Here is a 14,024-nt window from a genome sequence, read left to right as displayed (position 1 = left end):
TAATTACAGTCAGTTTTTCTGTCCTGTCCTGAGAAGAGGACTGGTGTTTGATGGAGGAGGAGCCAGTACAGACACTGATGAATGTCCAGGGTCTGTTATAGAGAGAGTTAGATGTTTATCAGCAGCAGTGGAGGAGTGAGAGAGGAACACTTCACTTGTCTGACAGAAAGAGACAGCACAGTGTGGTCTGACTACAACTGAGGTGAAAGTCATGAGGCCTGTGAAGACAAAGTTTAGCCACATTCAAACAGAGGGTTTTAAAAAACATCAACTATACCAGTGTTAAACTGTGAGGAAAATGTGTGTCAACATATGCTAAATGTCTAAAATAGTAGTTAGTATTTAATAAAATGTACTTAAAATTATTCATTACTCAGTGCAACAACACACAGCCCCACCTGACTATTGTTGCACTGTGGTGACAAACAGCTCTGTCTGTATCAGTGACATATCTGTGTCTGTGGCGTGAGTGAGGTGGGCCTCCTCTGCATTATAACCACACACAACAAAGGGCTAACTTCTATTCAACTGTTTAGTAGGACTACAGCAAAACCAGGCCTTGCTGTATGTACTATTATGTTTTTGTAGCTTTACTAGTATTGTCTTGTTTCAATTAATGCTAATTTCATTGTCAGTAATAATCAGCATTTGTTGCTGCTGGACATCTGCTCAGCCTCGTACGAGGATGTTCACTCTTCACTCGCACTTCTGCACATGTGTTCATGACAGATCACAGCAAAGCTACAGCAGCAGCAGCTCCCATCCACCTTCACTGTGACATCTACCCTGTCTTTGCAGTTTAAGTTGATTAAACTAACTTGATGGATCTTAAAGAGACACAGTTAAAATAAAAACCTTGATTTACACATTTGAATGCATGAATGTCTTTGAATGAATTCTGTAGCAATTAGGTCAATTCTATTTACATGAATCTTTTATTTTGAATGAGAAGATTAGTTTTGACTTTCCTTTAGACTTTGGTGTGTCTTTTGTACGTCTCTGGACCTTAAAACATTACCTTACTTGTCCTTAATAACCTCTTCAAAGCAGCCACTTTTTGTGTACAACTCTGAAAGGCAGGCCTTCCCAGAAGCATTTATGTGGTCAGTTGAAGGAACAAAAAAGAACAGCCCCTTTCCCAGTCATGCACGAAATGGTCTTTACCATGATACTACTTTAATTCTCTGTATCATGAGTACAGTGTTGACCAGAAGGAGCTTGGCCTTTGTGCATCATAACCACACACAACGAAGGTCTTCATGTTCCCAGCAACAGAACAATAATACTTCATCACAACTTTGAAATATAAAGATATTTCTGTTTGAGTTCTGATGACCTTCCAGTTGTTTCCTATCCACCTCCTCTGAAAGTGTGAGAAAATGGAACGTGACACTTGCACAGCCTCCTCTGAAACCATGCACTCTGCTCCAGACTGAACATATTGACAGACCACAGCAACACTACAGCGAGCTAGTCCAATAAAGTATGTGGCGGTGCGCACCTAGTTGGCTCTGATGACCTGCACTCACACAGCAGAGACTATGTCCCAGAGTAAAGTGGAACAGGTGTGTATCACAGAGAGAGCTGGTGCTAAATGTTAAGTATGCTGCCACCACAGAGACTCAGGAAGCGACTGGAACTGCAGCTCAGAGTGGAAACTGTTCAACATGCTATGTTTGCTGACCTGTACTAAAAGCAGCACAAGTGTGAAGCAGAATGTCTTGTTATGAGCTCAGTTACTGTATGTACACCATATATATAGGTAGTTAGATCTATAACAGTGTATCACATTTTGGTCATATGTTTTCAGTATTGTCTGTGTCAGCCTAAAGAGAAGTCTCAGCCACAGGAAGACAGGCCTTCAGCTGAATGCTATTTTTTCCCACTGTGTTACTTTCACAGTGTAAACAACAGCTATGGCACAAATAATAATTCAACTGCTAATACTTTTGTTGAAAACACAATATATCAAATGATGTGTATGATCCCCAGCTGCTCATTTGATGCACTTTACACTGTGATGACAAACATGAGGTATCTGTGTCTGAATCATGAGTAAAGTCATGACCAGAGGAAGCTCGGCCTTCATCTCTCTGCATCATAACCACACACAGGCCTACGTGTTCCAAGCAAGACAACAATAAAATGTATTTTTAGCGACCTTCCTGTTCTAAAAGTGAAACCATTCACTCTGCTCCAGACTGAACTCACTGAAGACATGACAGACCACAGCTGAACTACAGCAGCTGCAGCTCCCCCCACCCCAAAAATCCCCGCCTCTTCAGACTCACTTACAGAACCTCAGTGTTGTAAAGTGTCATTACAGCAACACGATCGTACGCACAATGAGGAACTTTACCTTGACAACAGGTTTAATGCTCTGCAGCCTCAGTGAGTACTGACATTAAAGAAACAGCCTCTGCAGCAGTGTAAACTTTGCTACCTTATTCTGATTTAATTGAAGTCTTTTGACAGTGTGAAAATTTATATTAATGTGTAGATTTTGTCAGTGAGATGTTTGTCTAATTTTTGCCATGTTTTAATGCTTACATCCTCTTTGAGGCTACAACTGTTTCCTGTTTTTGTCATCGAGCTTATTGGAAAAGACAGTGTTTAATTGTTAATACACACATTATGCTTGTGACTTTCCTCTGCAGTAATAAAGACATTCATCAGTAAGTCCTGTTGTCATCAGTGCTGGGATTTTATAGTGTGTTTTCTCGTGGTCTGCACCGAGTGCAGACTTCTGTATGTGTTGAGTATTTAGAGTTTGGTGGTATTTGGTGAACCTTTCAGGCCACATGAGTGCAGGACACATTAACATGATGTGCCACATGTATTTATCATTTAGATCAGCATAAAGCTGCATTCTGCCCCAATGGTTCCATCACCATGCCAACCTGACAGTACCTTTGATCATAGATCACTTTTGATCTATAGTTCCGTAGATCTGTGATGTCATAATCTATGACATGTTGACATTCTAGAACTCAAGACTTTATATACCAGACTCAGACACCAGGTTTATACCAGTTAACCTCTGTTCTTGTGTGAACATAACATAACTGTAGTTTTTGGAATTTCAACGTTTCAAATAGTTTTGGAAAAACAACACAGCTTTTCTGAAACAACAACAATGTCCAGTGTGGCTAAAAAGGAGTCAACAAAAGCCACCGACACAGTCTGAGGAGGAGAAGCCTACCATGGCTCACATCAGAGAGAGAAGAAAGAGGGCCTATGGTGAAATCTTTCAATCGATGCAAAAGAAGACCAGAAAATACCTCCCCAGAGAGGAAGAGAAGGAAGATCAGTAGAGGAAGATCTTCACTAAAAAGACCCTACAGTGAAGTTTCAAAGGGCAGCAAAAGACTCCTAGAGATCTCCTCCCCTGAAAGGAAGAGGAGGAGGATCTGTAGACAAAGGTATCCGGTAAAAAGGCCCTATAGCGAAATTTCAACGGACATCGAAGACATCTGCTCCCCCGAAAGGAAAAGGATGAGGATGATGACAAGTGCAGAGGAGGAAGACATAGAGCTGCCAAGCACCTCTAGAGAGGATTCTTCCCCTGCAATCCAAGTCCAGTCAGAGAGGAGAGAGGAGACAGAAAAAGTACCAGAGATATGGATCATCGGATCGAGTTACATTCTTCGAGGAGAGAAAGCAGCGAATGAGAGTTTTGGGGAGAATTTTGGCCTAAATGCCAAAGTCAAGTGGTTTGGCAAAGGAGGCATGCGCTGGAGTGGTGTCTTTCAACGTTTTTATGAAGAGCTGTCCACACAGCGTCCCCCTGACATTTTGCTTGTCCACGCCGGTGGCAATGATCTGGGACTGATGTCCGCCCAGGAGCTTGCACTTGACATAAAGAGGGATATGTTGCAGCTCCATCAGCATTTTCCCTCAATGACAATCGCATATTCCTGCATCAACGAACGGAAAGTGTGGAGAAATGGACCGCCAGGGAAGATCAATAAGGACAGGAAGACTGTCAACACACTGGTGAGAAATGCTGTTAGCAACTTTGGTGGAGGAGTTATTGAACATCCCCTCCTGAGGTTTTTCAACAACAGTCTGTTTCTACCAGATGGCGTGCACTTCACCAAGGAAGGGAACAGAATCTTCCTTTCAAACATCCAGGCTGCCCTAAAGAAGATCCTTCAGTAATCCCTTCCAAAAAAAACATTTGACTTCCTGTCCTCCCTGTGCTTAGGTATTTCAGCTGCATCCCACAATCCAAAAAAAAAAAAAAAAAAAAAAAAATTTCAATTAAAAAAAAAAAATTTCAAAAAGTAAAATGTGACAGTGATAAAATGTTTAGGGACTAAACAGAGTAACAAAACCTCAGAAAAACAGTTTTCAAATTTAAAATGAACACTACAGTTTCAGCTTCAGTTGATTTGATCTGTATGGACTCATCTTCTATCTTTTCATGTTAGTTGAAAATAGTAATGTGAATGATTCTTTCACACTAACTGACAAAACAGTTCATTACAAACACTGTCTCCCAATGGCTGAGGGCAGCAACTATAGAAGCTGTAAACATGAGAAAAAAAGGGTTTAACGTTTTCAAACTGAGTACCAGAGAGAAAGGTTGTAATGACTAATATATTTTAAAGCCACATAAATTAAAAAATATATTACTAATTGTTTATCACAGCTGGTGTCATCATGGAGGTCCACTACAGAGCTGTCTGCTAATAACATCTAAATATAAAAGCACCAGGCTGGAAAACACAAAACCTCACAGTAAACCATGTTGTGAAGTTCTAGATCTCGTTTTCAAAGGTTACTAGTTTTTCCTTTTCATTCCTGGAAAAAGGTTGTCAATGAAAAGTTTTAATCATAGTTTTGGTTAATGAAATGAACACTGCTCTGCTGCACCTGTGGAAGGCTGCAGCTTTTCTGATGTTATACATGATAGTACGACAGTATTTTATGGGATGAATTCTAACCAACAAGTAGTTTTTCTGAAATATTAGCATGCTTACTAATAACTCTGACAGTTTTAAAGTGAAAATGTAGCAAGTTAAACATGGGACCAACAGTTAAGACAAACAGTCCAAACTAATTTCACATATTATTTCCAGAAACACAAGTTTATCAAGGTGTTGTGGATCAGGTGTGGCTCTCTTTTTATTAACTATATTATCTAACCATTACACGAGAACACACACTCAGAGCGCGTTCCTGACACACATAGGTATTTCCGAGCCAGTTTTGACAGCTGCAGATACGAGTTTCAGGCGAGGGGCCTGGTGAGGCTGAGTGTGCAGAATAATCTGCAGTCACATTAGGCTGTACACTCTGTGCTGCTCTGCTCATCTGTGCTGCCTCTGGTGTCAGTGGGATGGTACGTTAGCAGGAGAGTCTGGAGATATATTGTGGTTGGAGAGTACGGCAGCTGCATTTTACAAAGTCAACAAACAGCCGTGTCTTTATTTGTGACTTTGCCATCCACAGAGTAGAACCAAAAACACGGCTCTCTCAAAATACACCAATAAAAGACAAAAAATAACAAAGGCCCAACGGATGCTACTTAACTTAAAGAAATAAAGTAAAGTAAAAGTAAAAGTAAAACGACTAGATAACGAAAGAAGGACTCCACTAAGGTGTAGGTGTGTGTGTGTGTGTATGTACATCAACTGTATTTGATGTATAACTGCACATGAAGCACATAGTTCTGTGTTAAAAGTAACATTAGTATTACATTAGCTTCTACGTGCTGGTGTTCAGAAACAGAGACCTCACCTGTCTGATGAGCTCATTTTAATGGCCAGGTTTAACAGAAACTAATGTTAAGAGGACTGTGTTAACTTTGACTTGCAGCATTTATTGACTGGTAAGTATACGTTGACAGACCATTGGTATATTTCTTGACTTTGTTTGTTTGAGAGTGCATCAACACTCTTTTTTCCTGAAATTTAAATGTACTTTTTTTCTATCTAACCAGCTAGCCCTGGCCTGTCCTGTCTTGTAACACCACTTTGTCAGTGTAGAGTCCAGTATGTCCTCAGTCGAACAAGAGAGAATCCCCACCAGAGTGAAGTAATTTGTATTTTATATATGCAGTGGTGGAAAAAAGTTTTCAGACACCCTTAAAATTTTACACAATCTCAAATATTATCATGAAATATTTGGGGGAAAATCTTTTTTGTGTTTCCAAAAGGTGTGGCTGCATTAGACAGACACCAACAAATACAAATGATATTTTTTTGTTTATTGTTTACAAGAAAAACTAACAAAACTAAATTTCAGTATGTTTCAATATGTCAGTTCTCAACATTGTCAGTATCAAAGTCAACAAATAACAGAGAATGTGTTCAACACTGAACAAAAATAAATAAACCATCATATCATCAAATGAATATTTAGTAGTCCTGCCATTAGCACGCAGTAGAGCTCTAATCCTGTCTGGTGTGTTCCCCACGAGCTTTTCACGCTGTTGAGGGGTAAGCTTGTCCCATTCTTCTTGAATTACTGCTTTTAATTCCTCTAAATTCTTTGGTTTAGTTTGACTGGCGCTGGATGTGTGGCAAGAGGCACTATCAAACATCCAGTTTTGACCTCGATGGAACAGTGCACGTGCAGAAGGGAGCATGTGGGTTTCGAGAATGGCACAATACTTGGCAGAGTTCAACGTGCCATCACAGACAGTGAGATGACCAACACCAGCAGCACTCATGCATCCCCAAACCATGATACTGTCTCCACCATGCTGGACAGTAGGTACTGTACATGCTGGAGATAAAGCTTCGCCTGGCCTTCTGTGTACCCTCACATTATCAGGAGGAGGATAAAGCTGGAAACTGGACTCATCTGACCACAAAATCTTCTTCCAGTTCCTGGCTGTCCAGTTCTTGTGTGCTTGGGCCCAACGATGCCAAGCTAACCTCTGTCTCTCATTGATCAGGGGCTCCTGGGATGTCATTCGGAGGTTTTCCCTGCACATGCAGATCAGGATGCGGTCATTTCTTGCTGAAGAAACCCTTGGACACCCAGATCTTGGTTTGTCTTCCAAGCTGTTGGTTCGTCTGTATTTCTGCAGAGTGTATCCAACTGCTGAAGGACTGCACTGCATTTCCTGGCTATCTGGCAGCAGCTGTACCCTTCCTGGCTGAGAATCTGTATCTTCAGGCCTGTTTCCTGCATTAGGTTCCTTGTTTTAGCCATTTTTGTCTCTGAAGAACTTTCAAATGTGCTGGCTTTATATAGACACGAAGCAAGGCAACAAAAATTGTATGTATTTTTATGGAACCAATCAATTTTAAGTTTGTAATGTAATTTTTAGGATTTGTTTAGTATTTTCGCTGTGACTGTACTAAAAGAAATTGCACCTGAAGACCCACTTGAATCACTTGAAGAGTGATTCTTAATGCAGTATTTCACAAATGCATGTGGTGTCCGAAAACTTTTTTCCACCACTGTATATGTGTTGTGTAATTGCACACTGGGTCATTGTTTTTCCTTCATGCCCAACTATGTGAGATGGGTGAGTGTAAATACTCTTATTGAGTCTGGGCTCTGATGACCTGCACTCACACAGCAGAGACTATGTCCCAGAGTAAAGTGGAACAGGTGTGTATCACAGAGAGAGCTGGTGCTAAATGTTAAGTATGCTGCCACCACAGAGACTCAGGAAGCGACTGGAACTGCAGCTCAGAGTGGAAACTGTTCAACATGCTATGTTTGCTATTTGGAATAAAGAATACAGATGAATGAGACCTCCCAGCTGCTCATTTGAAGCACTTTACACTGTGGTGACAAACAGCTCTGTCTGTATCAGTGAGGTATTTGTGTCTGTATCATGATAGAGGTGTTGACCAGAGGAAGCTCAGCTTTCAGCTCTCTGCATCATAACTACACACAGCATTGGTCTTGATGTACCAAGCAAGAGAACAATAAACCTGCATCACAGATTTTGAAATCTGATGTTTTTGTGTTTGATTTCTGGAAGTTTTTAGTGAACTTCCTGTTGTTTCCTGTCCATCTCCTCTGAAAGTGTGAGAAAAAGTAGCAGGACACTCCTCTGAAACCATTCACTCTGCTCCAGACTGAACATATTGAACACATGACAGACTATCAGACAGCTAAACTACAGCAACTGCAAACCCCCACCCCCAAAAAACCCTCCGCCTCCTTCAGACTGCGTTGCAGAACAGAGTTGTAAAGTGTCATTACAGCGACACAATCGTACGCACAATGAGGAACTTTACCTTGATGTCAGGTTTACTTCTCCTCAGCCTCAGTGAGTACTGACATTGAAGAAACATCACCTACAATTATAAGTTATTGTTTGTGTTCCTGCAGCTTTTTCAGTTGTGTGTGTGTTTCAGGCTGGATCTCCATCTCAGATTTCTGAGTTTCACACTGTGGAGGTACAGCCTGGCGAAGAGGTCACTCTGCTGTGTACTAACTTTACCAGTTCTCCTACTCTGATAATCTGGTTCAGAGTGGTCAAGCTATTGAAGCCCAGCTGTATTTCCACTATATACACGTCCTCTAGGCCTGCCTCATTCTGTGATGGTTTTCAAAATGACAGATTTGAAGTGACATCCAACAGCTCTACTGTCTTCCTCAAAATCAGAAAAGTGGATTCGTCTGACTCTGGACTGTATTTCTGTGGATATCACATAACCAGCAACCCAGTTATTGTCGGTGCAACATATTTAGAGGTTCAAGGTAAGATTGTTGTTCAGGCTTGTCTGTCTTTTGGTCGATGTGGCCATTTGCTGCTTGTCAAAATAAGGATTTTGAGGGACTATTGTCAACAGCACAGTCATATTCTAAATTCTCCCTTGCTCACGTTAACATTTCTCTACTGTCAGTGTCAGTTTTTAATATTAATCAGGTCTCATGCCACCAGAGTTAGAAATTGTACAAATTCTAATGTAACAGTCTTCCTCGTAGGAGTTACAAAGATGAGTGTGATCCTGGGTGGTCTGACAGTTTTTCTTGCTTTGGTCATTGTTGGTCTTATTGTCAAGATCAAAAAGCTTCAGAAAGGTATTTCTACTCTGTATTATTCTATTTTCACATCCTGTGTTTAAGCTGCAAGTCAATTAAGCAGATACATCTCTCTGTCTTGTAGCTCATGTTGGAGAAAAGAATCCACAACAGGCAGAGGTGATGATTATTAAGTTTTTAATTTTGATACTGTCTTTTCCCCACACATGCAGCTGTGTGAGATGAGTGACTGAAACTCTTGTTATTCACAGAATCTGGGCTCAGATGAGCTGAACTATGCAACAGTGACTTTTCGTCCAAAGAAAAGCAGAAACAGTGGGCCTGCATCAGAGAGCGAGCTGGAGTTAAATGCTATTTATTCTGCCACCAGATAGACCAAGGAAGCACCTGGGACTGCAGCTCAAAGTGGAACTGATGTTTTATTATTAAACCACTGGTGTATTACTGTCATGTTGTTCAAAAGGTCTGACCCTGTGACTGAAATTCATGCAAAATGCACAATATTCTTGGTGCTGCTGATTCTTATTCCTCATCTGTGTCTTTATTTCTGTGTGTATACTTGTAATTGTCTTGTATCTCAGTCTGAGAGCAGAATATTATGATATTATGGTGTTTGATAGAGGATCCAGTAAACACACTGTTTGATGACTGAGGAAGTTTAGCTGTTTAGCTGATTTGACCATAACGCATAGAGCTGAATGAGGCTGTGTTTTTCCGAGGACCAGCTTATAACAACTGACTAACCATCAGCAACACATCGCCGCTTTGACAGGAAGAGACAGCACAGTGTGGTCTGAACACGACTGAGGCGAAAAATCATGAGGCCTGTTAACACAGAGCTCGCTAAGAATAAGATCTATAAATAAACAGTGGGCAGCAGACCAAAAGACGCCTCTATGTTTGTATAGTGTCTGAAAAACATCCATCACCAGAGGAACTGCACAGGTGTCTGTAGAAACAGGTAGGATCACAGCAGAACTACAGCAGGTGCAGCTTCCACCCATCTCCACTGTCACTTTTACTCACTATTTACTGCAGTGTTTCAATCTCACGGTGTGTTATGAATCAGTGTAAACAACAAGATAAGCATCAGAACCAGCCCACCTCTATAAACCCCTTTACACTGCTGTAAAGAGCCATAGCTGTGACACTGTCACACGCACAGTGATGATCCTCGCTTTGATAGCAGCTTTACTTGTCTGCAGCCTCAGTAAGTACTGGCACTGAAACACACCACGGCATCAACTGCGCCGCTGACTATTATCAAATCAAGCAGGTTCTTGTTGCTGTATCAGCCAAAGGATTAACATCTCTGCTGTGTGTTTCAGGCTGCATCTCAGTTTCTGAGTCTCAGACTGTGGAGGTCCAGTCTGGTGAAGAAGCCACACTGCTGTGCTCCAACTTTACCACTTCTCCCTCTCAGATAATCTGGTTCAGACTGACCAACAGAACCCAGCCCCGCTGCATTTCCTCCATCTACACAGCCACTGACCCTGCCTCACTCTGTAGTGGAGTCCAAGAGGGAAAATATGAAATGAGATCCAACATCTCTACTGTCTTTCTCAAAATGAAGGATGTGGATTCATCTGACTCTGGACTGTATTTCTGTGGATATTATATAAGCAGACACCCCGTTATTGTTAGCGCAACATATTTAAAGGTTCAAGGTAAGAATGTCGCCTGCTACTGCATTGGATTCCTGTCAAAATAATATCAACAACTGACAAATTGTCTTTATTCGTTATTCTAGATTTTGATTTTTTGTCAGTTGTTGGAAACAGCTCATCCACAGAGTCACCTCTGTGCATTTAAATGTTAATCAGATCTCAAGCCATGAGTGTTGAAGTGTACAGAGAGCCTAACTCAGTGATCTTCTTTACAGAAGAGCCTGACGGATTAACAAAGCTGACGAGTGTGATCCTGGGTGGTGTGACTCTTTTCCTCATCATGGTCATTATTGGTCTAGTTGTTCGAATCAAACAGCTTCAGAGAGGTATTTGATGAAAGCTATTTTATTTTATTTTTATATCCTTTTACAAGCTGCGCAGGGTTTTTAATATTCAGTGAACTGACCAGAAGTCTTGTTTGTCTTTTAGCTCATGAAGGACAGAACTCACAGCGGAAGCAGGTGATGATTTAAGTCTATGAAGCTTTAAAGTGAACTTAAATGTGGCTGTGAGGAAAAGAGTAACTGGGGGTGCTTTTACTTTCAGAGTGACGACCTGAACTACGCGACGCTGCTTTTCCGTCCAACGGCAAACAGCATCAGGACACCTGCATCAGAGAGCAGAGTGGATCCTGATGCTATTTCTGCTGCCACCTGACTGATTTAGGGAGAAACTGGGACTGCGGTTCGATGTGGACCTGACGCTTCGTCATGTCAGTCTGCTCTGGTGCTGGGTGCGGGTGGCTGGGAGGAGGCTCTATCGCTTCACTTGTAACCTGTTTCTTCCTTTCTCTCTCTTGCCTGTTTTGTCAGCCTTAGATCTTAGTCTGAGTACAAAAGAATATATGACTGGTGTTTGATGTATGAGGAGCCAGTAAGGTTTTGTTTGATGGTTGTCTCTTGTAGTGAGAGTTAGATGGAGGTCTGCAGCAGTGGAGGTACACATCACTTCTCTGGCAGGAAGACACAGCACAGTATGATCTGAGGTGAAAATCACGAGGCCTGTCAGATCGAAGCCGTACGAATAAAGAAATAAAGGTGAAGCAGTAAATGGACGTCTTCCTTCTGTCAAGCAGAGAAAATCAGCTTCTATATTAGTTCCTCTCTCTGTGTGGCTGGGTGTAACTTGGGTGAAATCTACACCACAGGAAGACCGGCCTCCAGCCGCACGCTATTTTCTCCAGTCTGTAACTTTCACAATATAAGCTGCAGCTGCCACAAAACACAAGGAATCAAAAATAAACCCGATGTCTTTACCTCACTCCTGAAGGACTGTGTTACCACAGACTTAATGTAACACTGAAAGGACAAACAAGACCAGAGATACAAAGATTTTGTTTTTTCTGTTATTTTTAAGTTACAGTCTCAGTCTACTGCAGAACTTTTCTAATATGTGTAACTGCTGAGTGAATTGATTTTTAGAGAAGAGACCTCAAAAAAGAATGTGTCGTCCTTTAAAACTGCCTGTATTTGTCTTTTTCTATTTTGTATTCTAATAAATGTAAACACAGAAAAGGGTTTGACCTTCTGTTGTGTTTCAGACATTACATGGCCCCTTTAGTTCAGGCCCTGATCATTTAGAGCCTCTATAGGCTGCAGGTTCCCCTCATCAGCTCTTCTGAGTGAGTCTACATGTCCTCTCTGTTGATGTCCCGCAGGTGTCTCAGGGACAGGGTCTATGCTTTTTACTGATCTTTGTACTTTGATTTAAAGATGATAACCGTTTTTAATTCCTTACTGCTTTTTAAATCATCTATTATGCCACTTCCAACATTTTACAATGCATATATTGAGAGCAACTACTTACATGTTAAATTAAATTAAACATGTTAATTATAAAGATCATAAATCACTTTCTGAGGTCCTGACTTCTTGTTCGGAAGTCATTTATGTGGCCAGATTGAGCGAACAGACAGACATGTACAACAGCCCGCCTCTTTCCAACAAACCCCCTGTACAAGAGCTCACAGATATAAAGTGTCATTGCAGTGAGACGATCAGACGCACAATGAGGAGCTTCACCTTGATACCAGCTTTACTTCTCTGCTGTAAGTACTGACTGACTTCTTCAATTTCCACTGCATTGTTAATTGTTGTTATATTTTAAAGTTGTAGTGCTGCTGCGTTATCAGCTCTCTTGTTGTCTCTGCTGTGTTTCAGCCTGGATCTCTGTCTCAGTGTCTGAGTCTCAGACTGTGGAGGTCCAGTCTGGTGAAGACGTCACTCTGCTGTGCTCCAGCACCTCCACAGCTCCAACTCACACATTTTGGTCCAAACTTTATAACAAAACCAAGATCAGCTGTATCTCTTCTATGTACGGCTCTGAAGGCGAGGCTTCATTCTGTGATGGATTTCAAAATGGCAAATATGAAATGAGCTCCAACATCTCCACAATCTCTCTTAAAATCAAACAAGTGGATGTATCTGACTCTGGACTGTATCTCTGTGGATTTTACATGAGTAGACACACAAGACTTACTGTGACAGATTTAAATGTTCAAGGTAAGATTGAAGTCTTGTCTTTCTTTTGGCGCCTGTTCTTCTGATCTGTGCTTCAATATGTTGAAACTCATAATTGAATAATGGAAAGAAATTCAACATAAAATGATTCTCATATCTCATTAAAGGCAGTGATGAACCTCGTGACCATGTTGACGGCGAGTGTACGAGTAAGATTCTCCTAAATATTTCTTTGATTGCACAGAGTGTTGATGTAAAGCAGCTTTGGTTCTGTAATGTTAGCCATGAAGGAGCTGAAGAGTTTAATCTAATGATCTTTCTTGTAGAAGAACCTGATGGAATAGCAAAGCTGACAAGTATGATCCTCGGTGCTGTGACTGTTTTCCTTGTCATGGTCGTCATTGGTCTGGCTGTTAAGACAGGTACTTTTCAGAGCTACAGAATCTATATTTGGTTTGGTTCACTTTAAGTAAGTTAAGTTTAAACCTCCTTATCAAACAAATCCTATTATTTCAAAAACAATTCATATTAATGAGCTGATCAGATTTATTTCCTCTCATTCAGCCGCTGATGAAAACCAGAATCCACAGAGAAACAAGGTGAGTTTACTTTTGTTTGGTCTGAGGTTTAAAAGATGCCAGAATCACTTTCTTTCAGGATTATTTCTTCGCTGTATATTTAAGATGGCTTTATTATATCTGACATTATCTGATACTGTTTATTAAGTCCTATAAATGAGAGTGGCCTACCTCTTATTTACAGAACCTGGACTCTGGTGACTTGAAGGATGCAGCACTGAGTTTGTATTCACCAACAATAAGAAACAGGAGGCCTGCATCAGAGAGAGAAGAGGAGACTCATGTTATTTACACTGCCAGCAGATAGACTCAGAGTGGAACTGATGCTTTTATCATGTTCATGTGCTGCTGTGGTTTTG

General features: G+C 41.0%; 1 protein-coding gene across 1 annotated transcript; it reads left to right on the top strand.

The window, feature by feature from the left end:
• Positions 1-10,794: 10,794 nt before the first annotated feature.
• On the top strand, positions 10,795-14,024 carry LOC108882004 (uncharacterized). Its single transcript, XM_051075737.1, has 6 exons — positions 10,795-10,954; positions 12,806-13,129; positions 13,255-13,296; positions 13,414-13,509; positions 13,652-13,686; positions 13,850-14,024. The coding sequence occupies exons 1-6, from the start codon at positions 10,795-10,797 to the stop codon at positions 13,970-13,972; spliced, it is 780 nt and encodes a 259-aa protein (XP_050931694.1). The 3' UTR covers positions 13,973-14,024.

The sequence above is a fragment of the Lates calcarifer genome, linkage group LG14, assembly GCF_001640805.2.
Source record: "Lates calcarifer isolate ASB-BC8 linkage group LG14, TLL_Latcal_v3, whole genome shotgun sequence".
Lineage (NCBI taxonomy): Eukaryota > Metazoa > Chordata > Actinopteri > Centropomidae > Lates > Lates calcarifer.
The sequence above is the reverse complement of the archived record's forward strand: the minus strand, read 5'-3'. Positions and strand labels throughout refer to the sequence as shown.

Bases quoted from the DNA above. Each gene is read 5' to 3' on its own strand.
- LOC108882004 (XM_051075737.1), top strand. From the start codon at position 10,795: ATGAGTGTTGAAGTGTACAGAGAGCCTAACTCAGTGATCTTCTTTACA. The intron at 13,130-13,254 runs GTAAGATTGAAG...ATCTCATTAAAG, and splicing joins GACAGATTTAAATGTTCAAG to GCAGTGATGAACCTCGTGAC. The intron at 13,510-13,651 runs GTACTTTTCAGA...CCTCTCATTCAG, and splicing joins TGGTCTGGCTGTTAAGACAG to CCGCTGATGAAAACCAGAAT.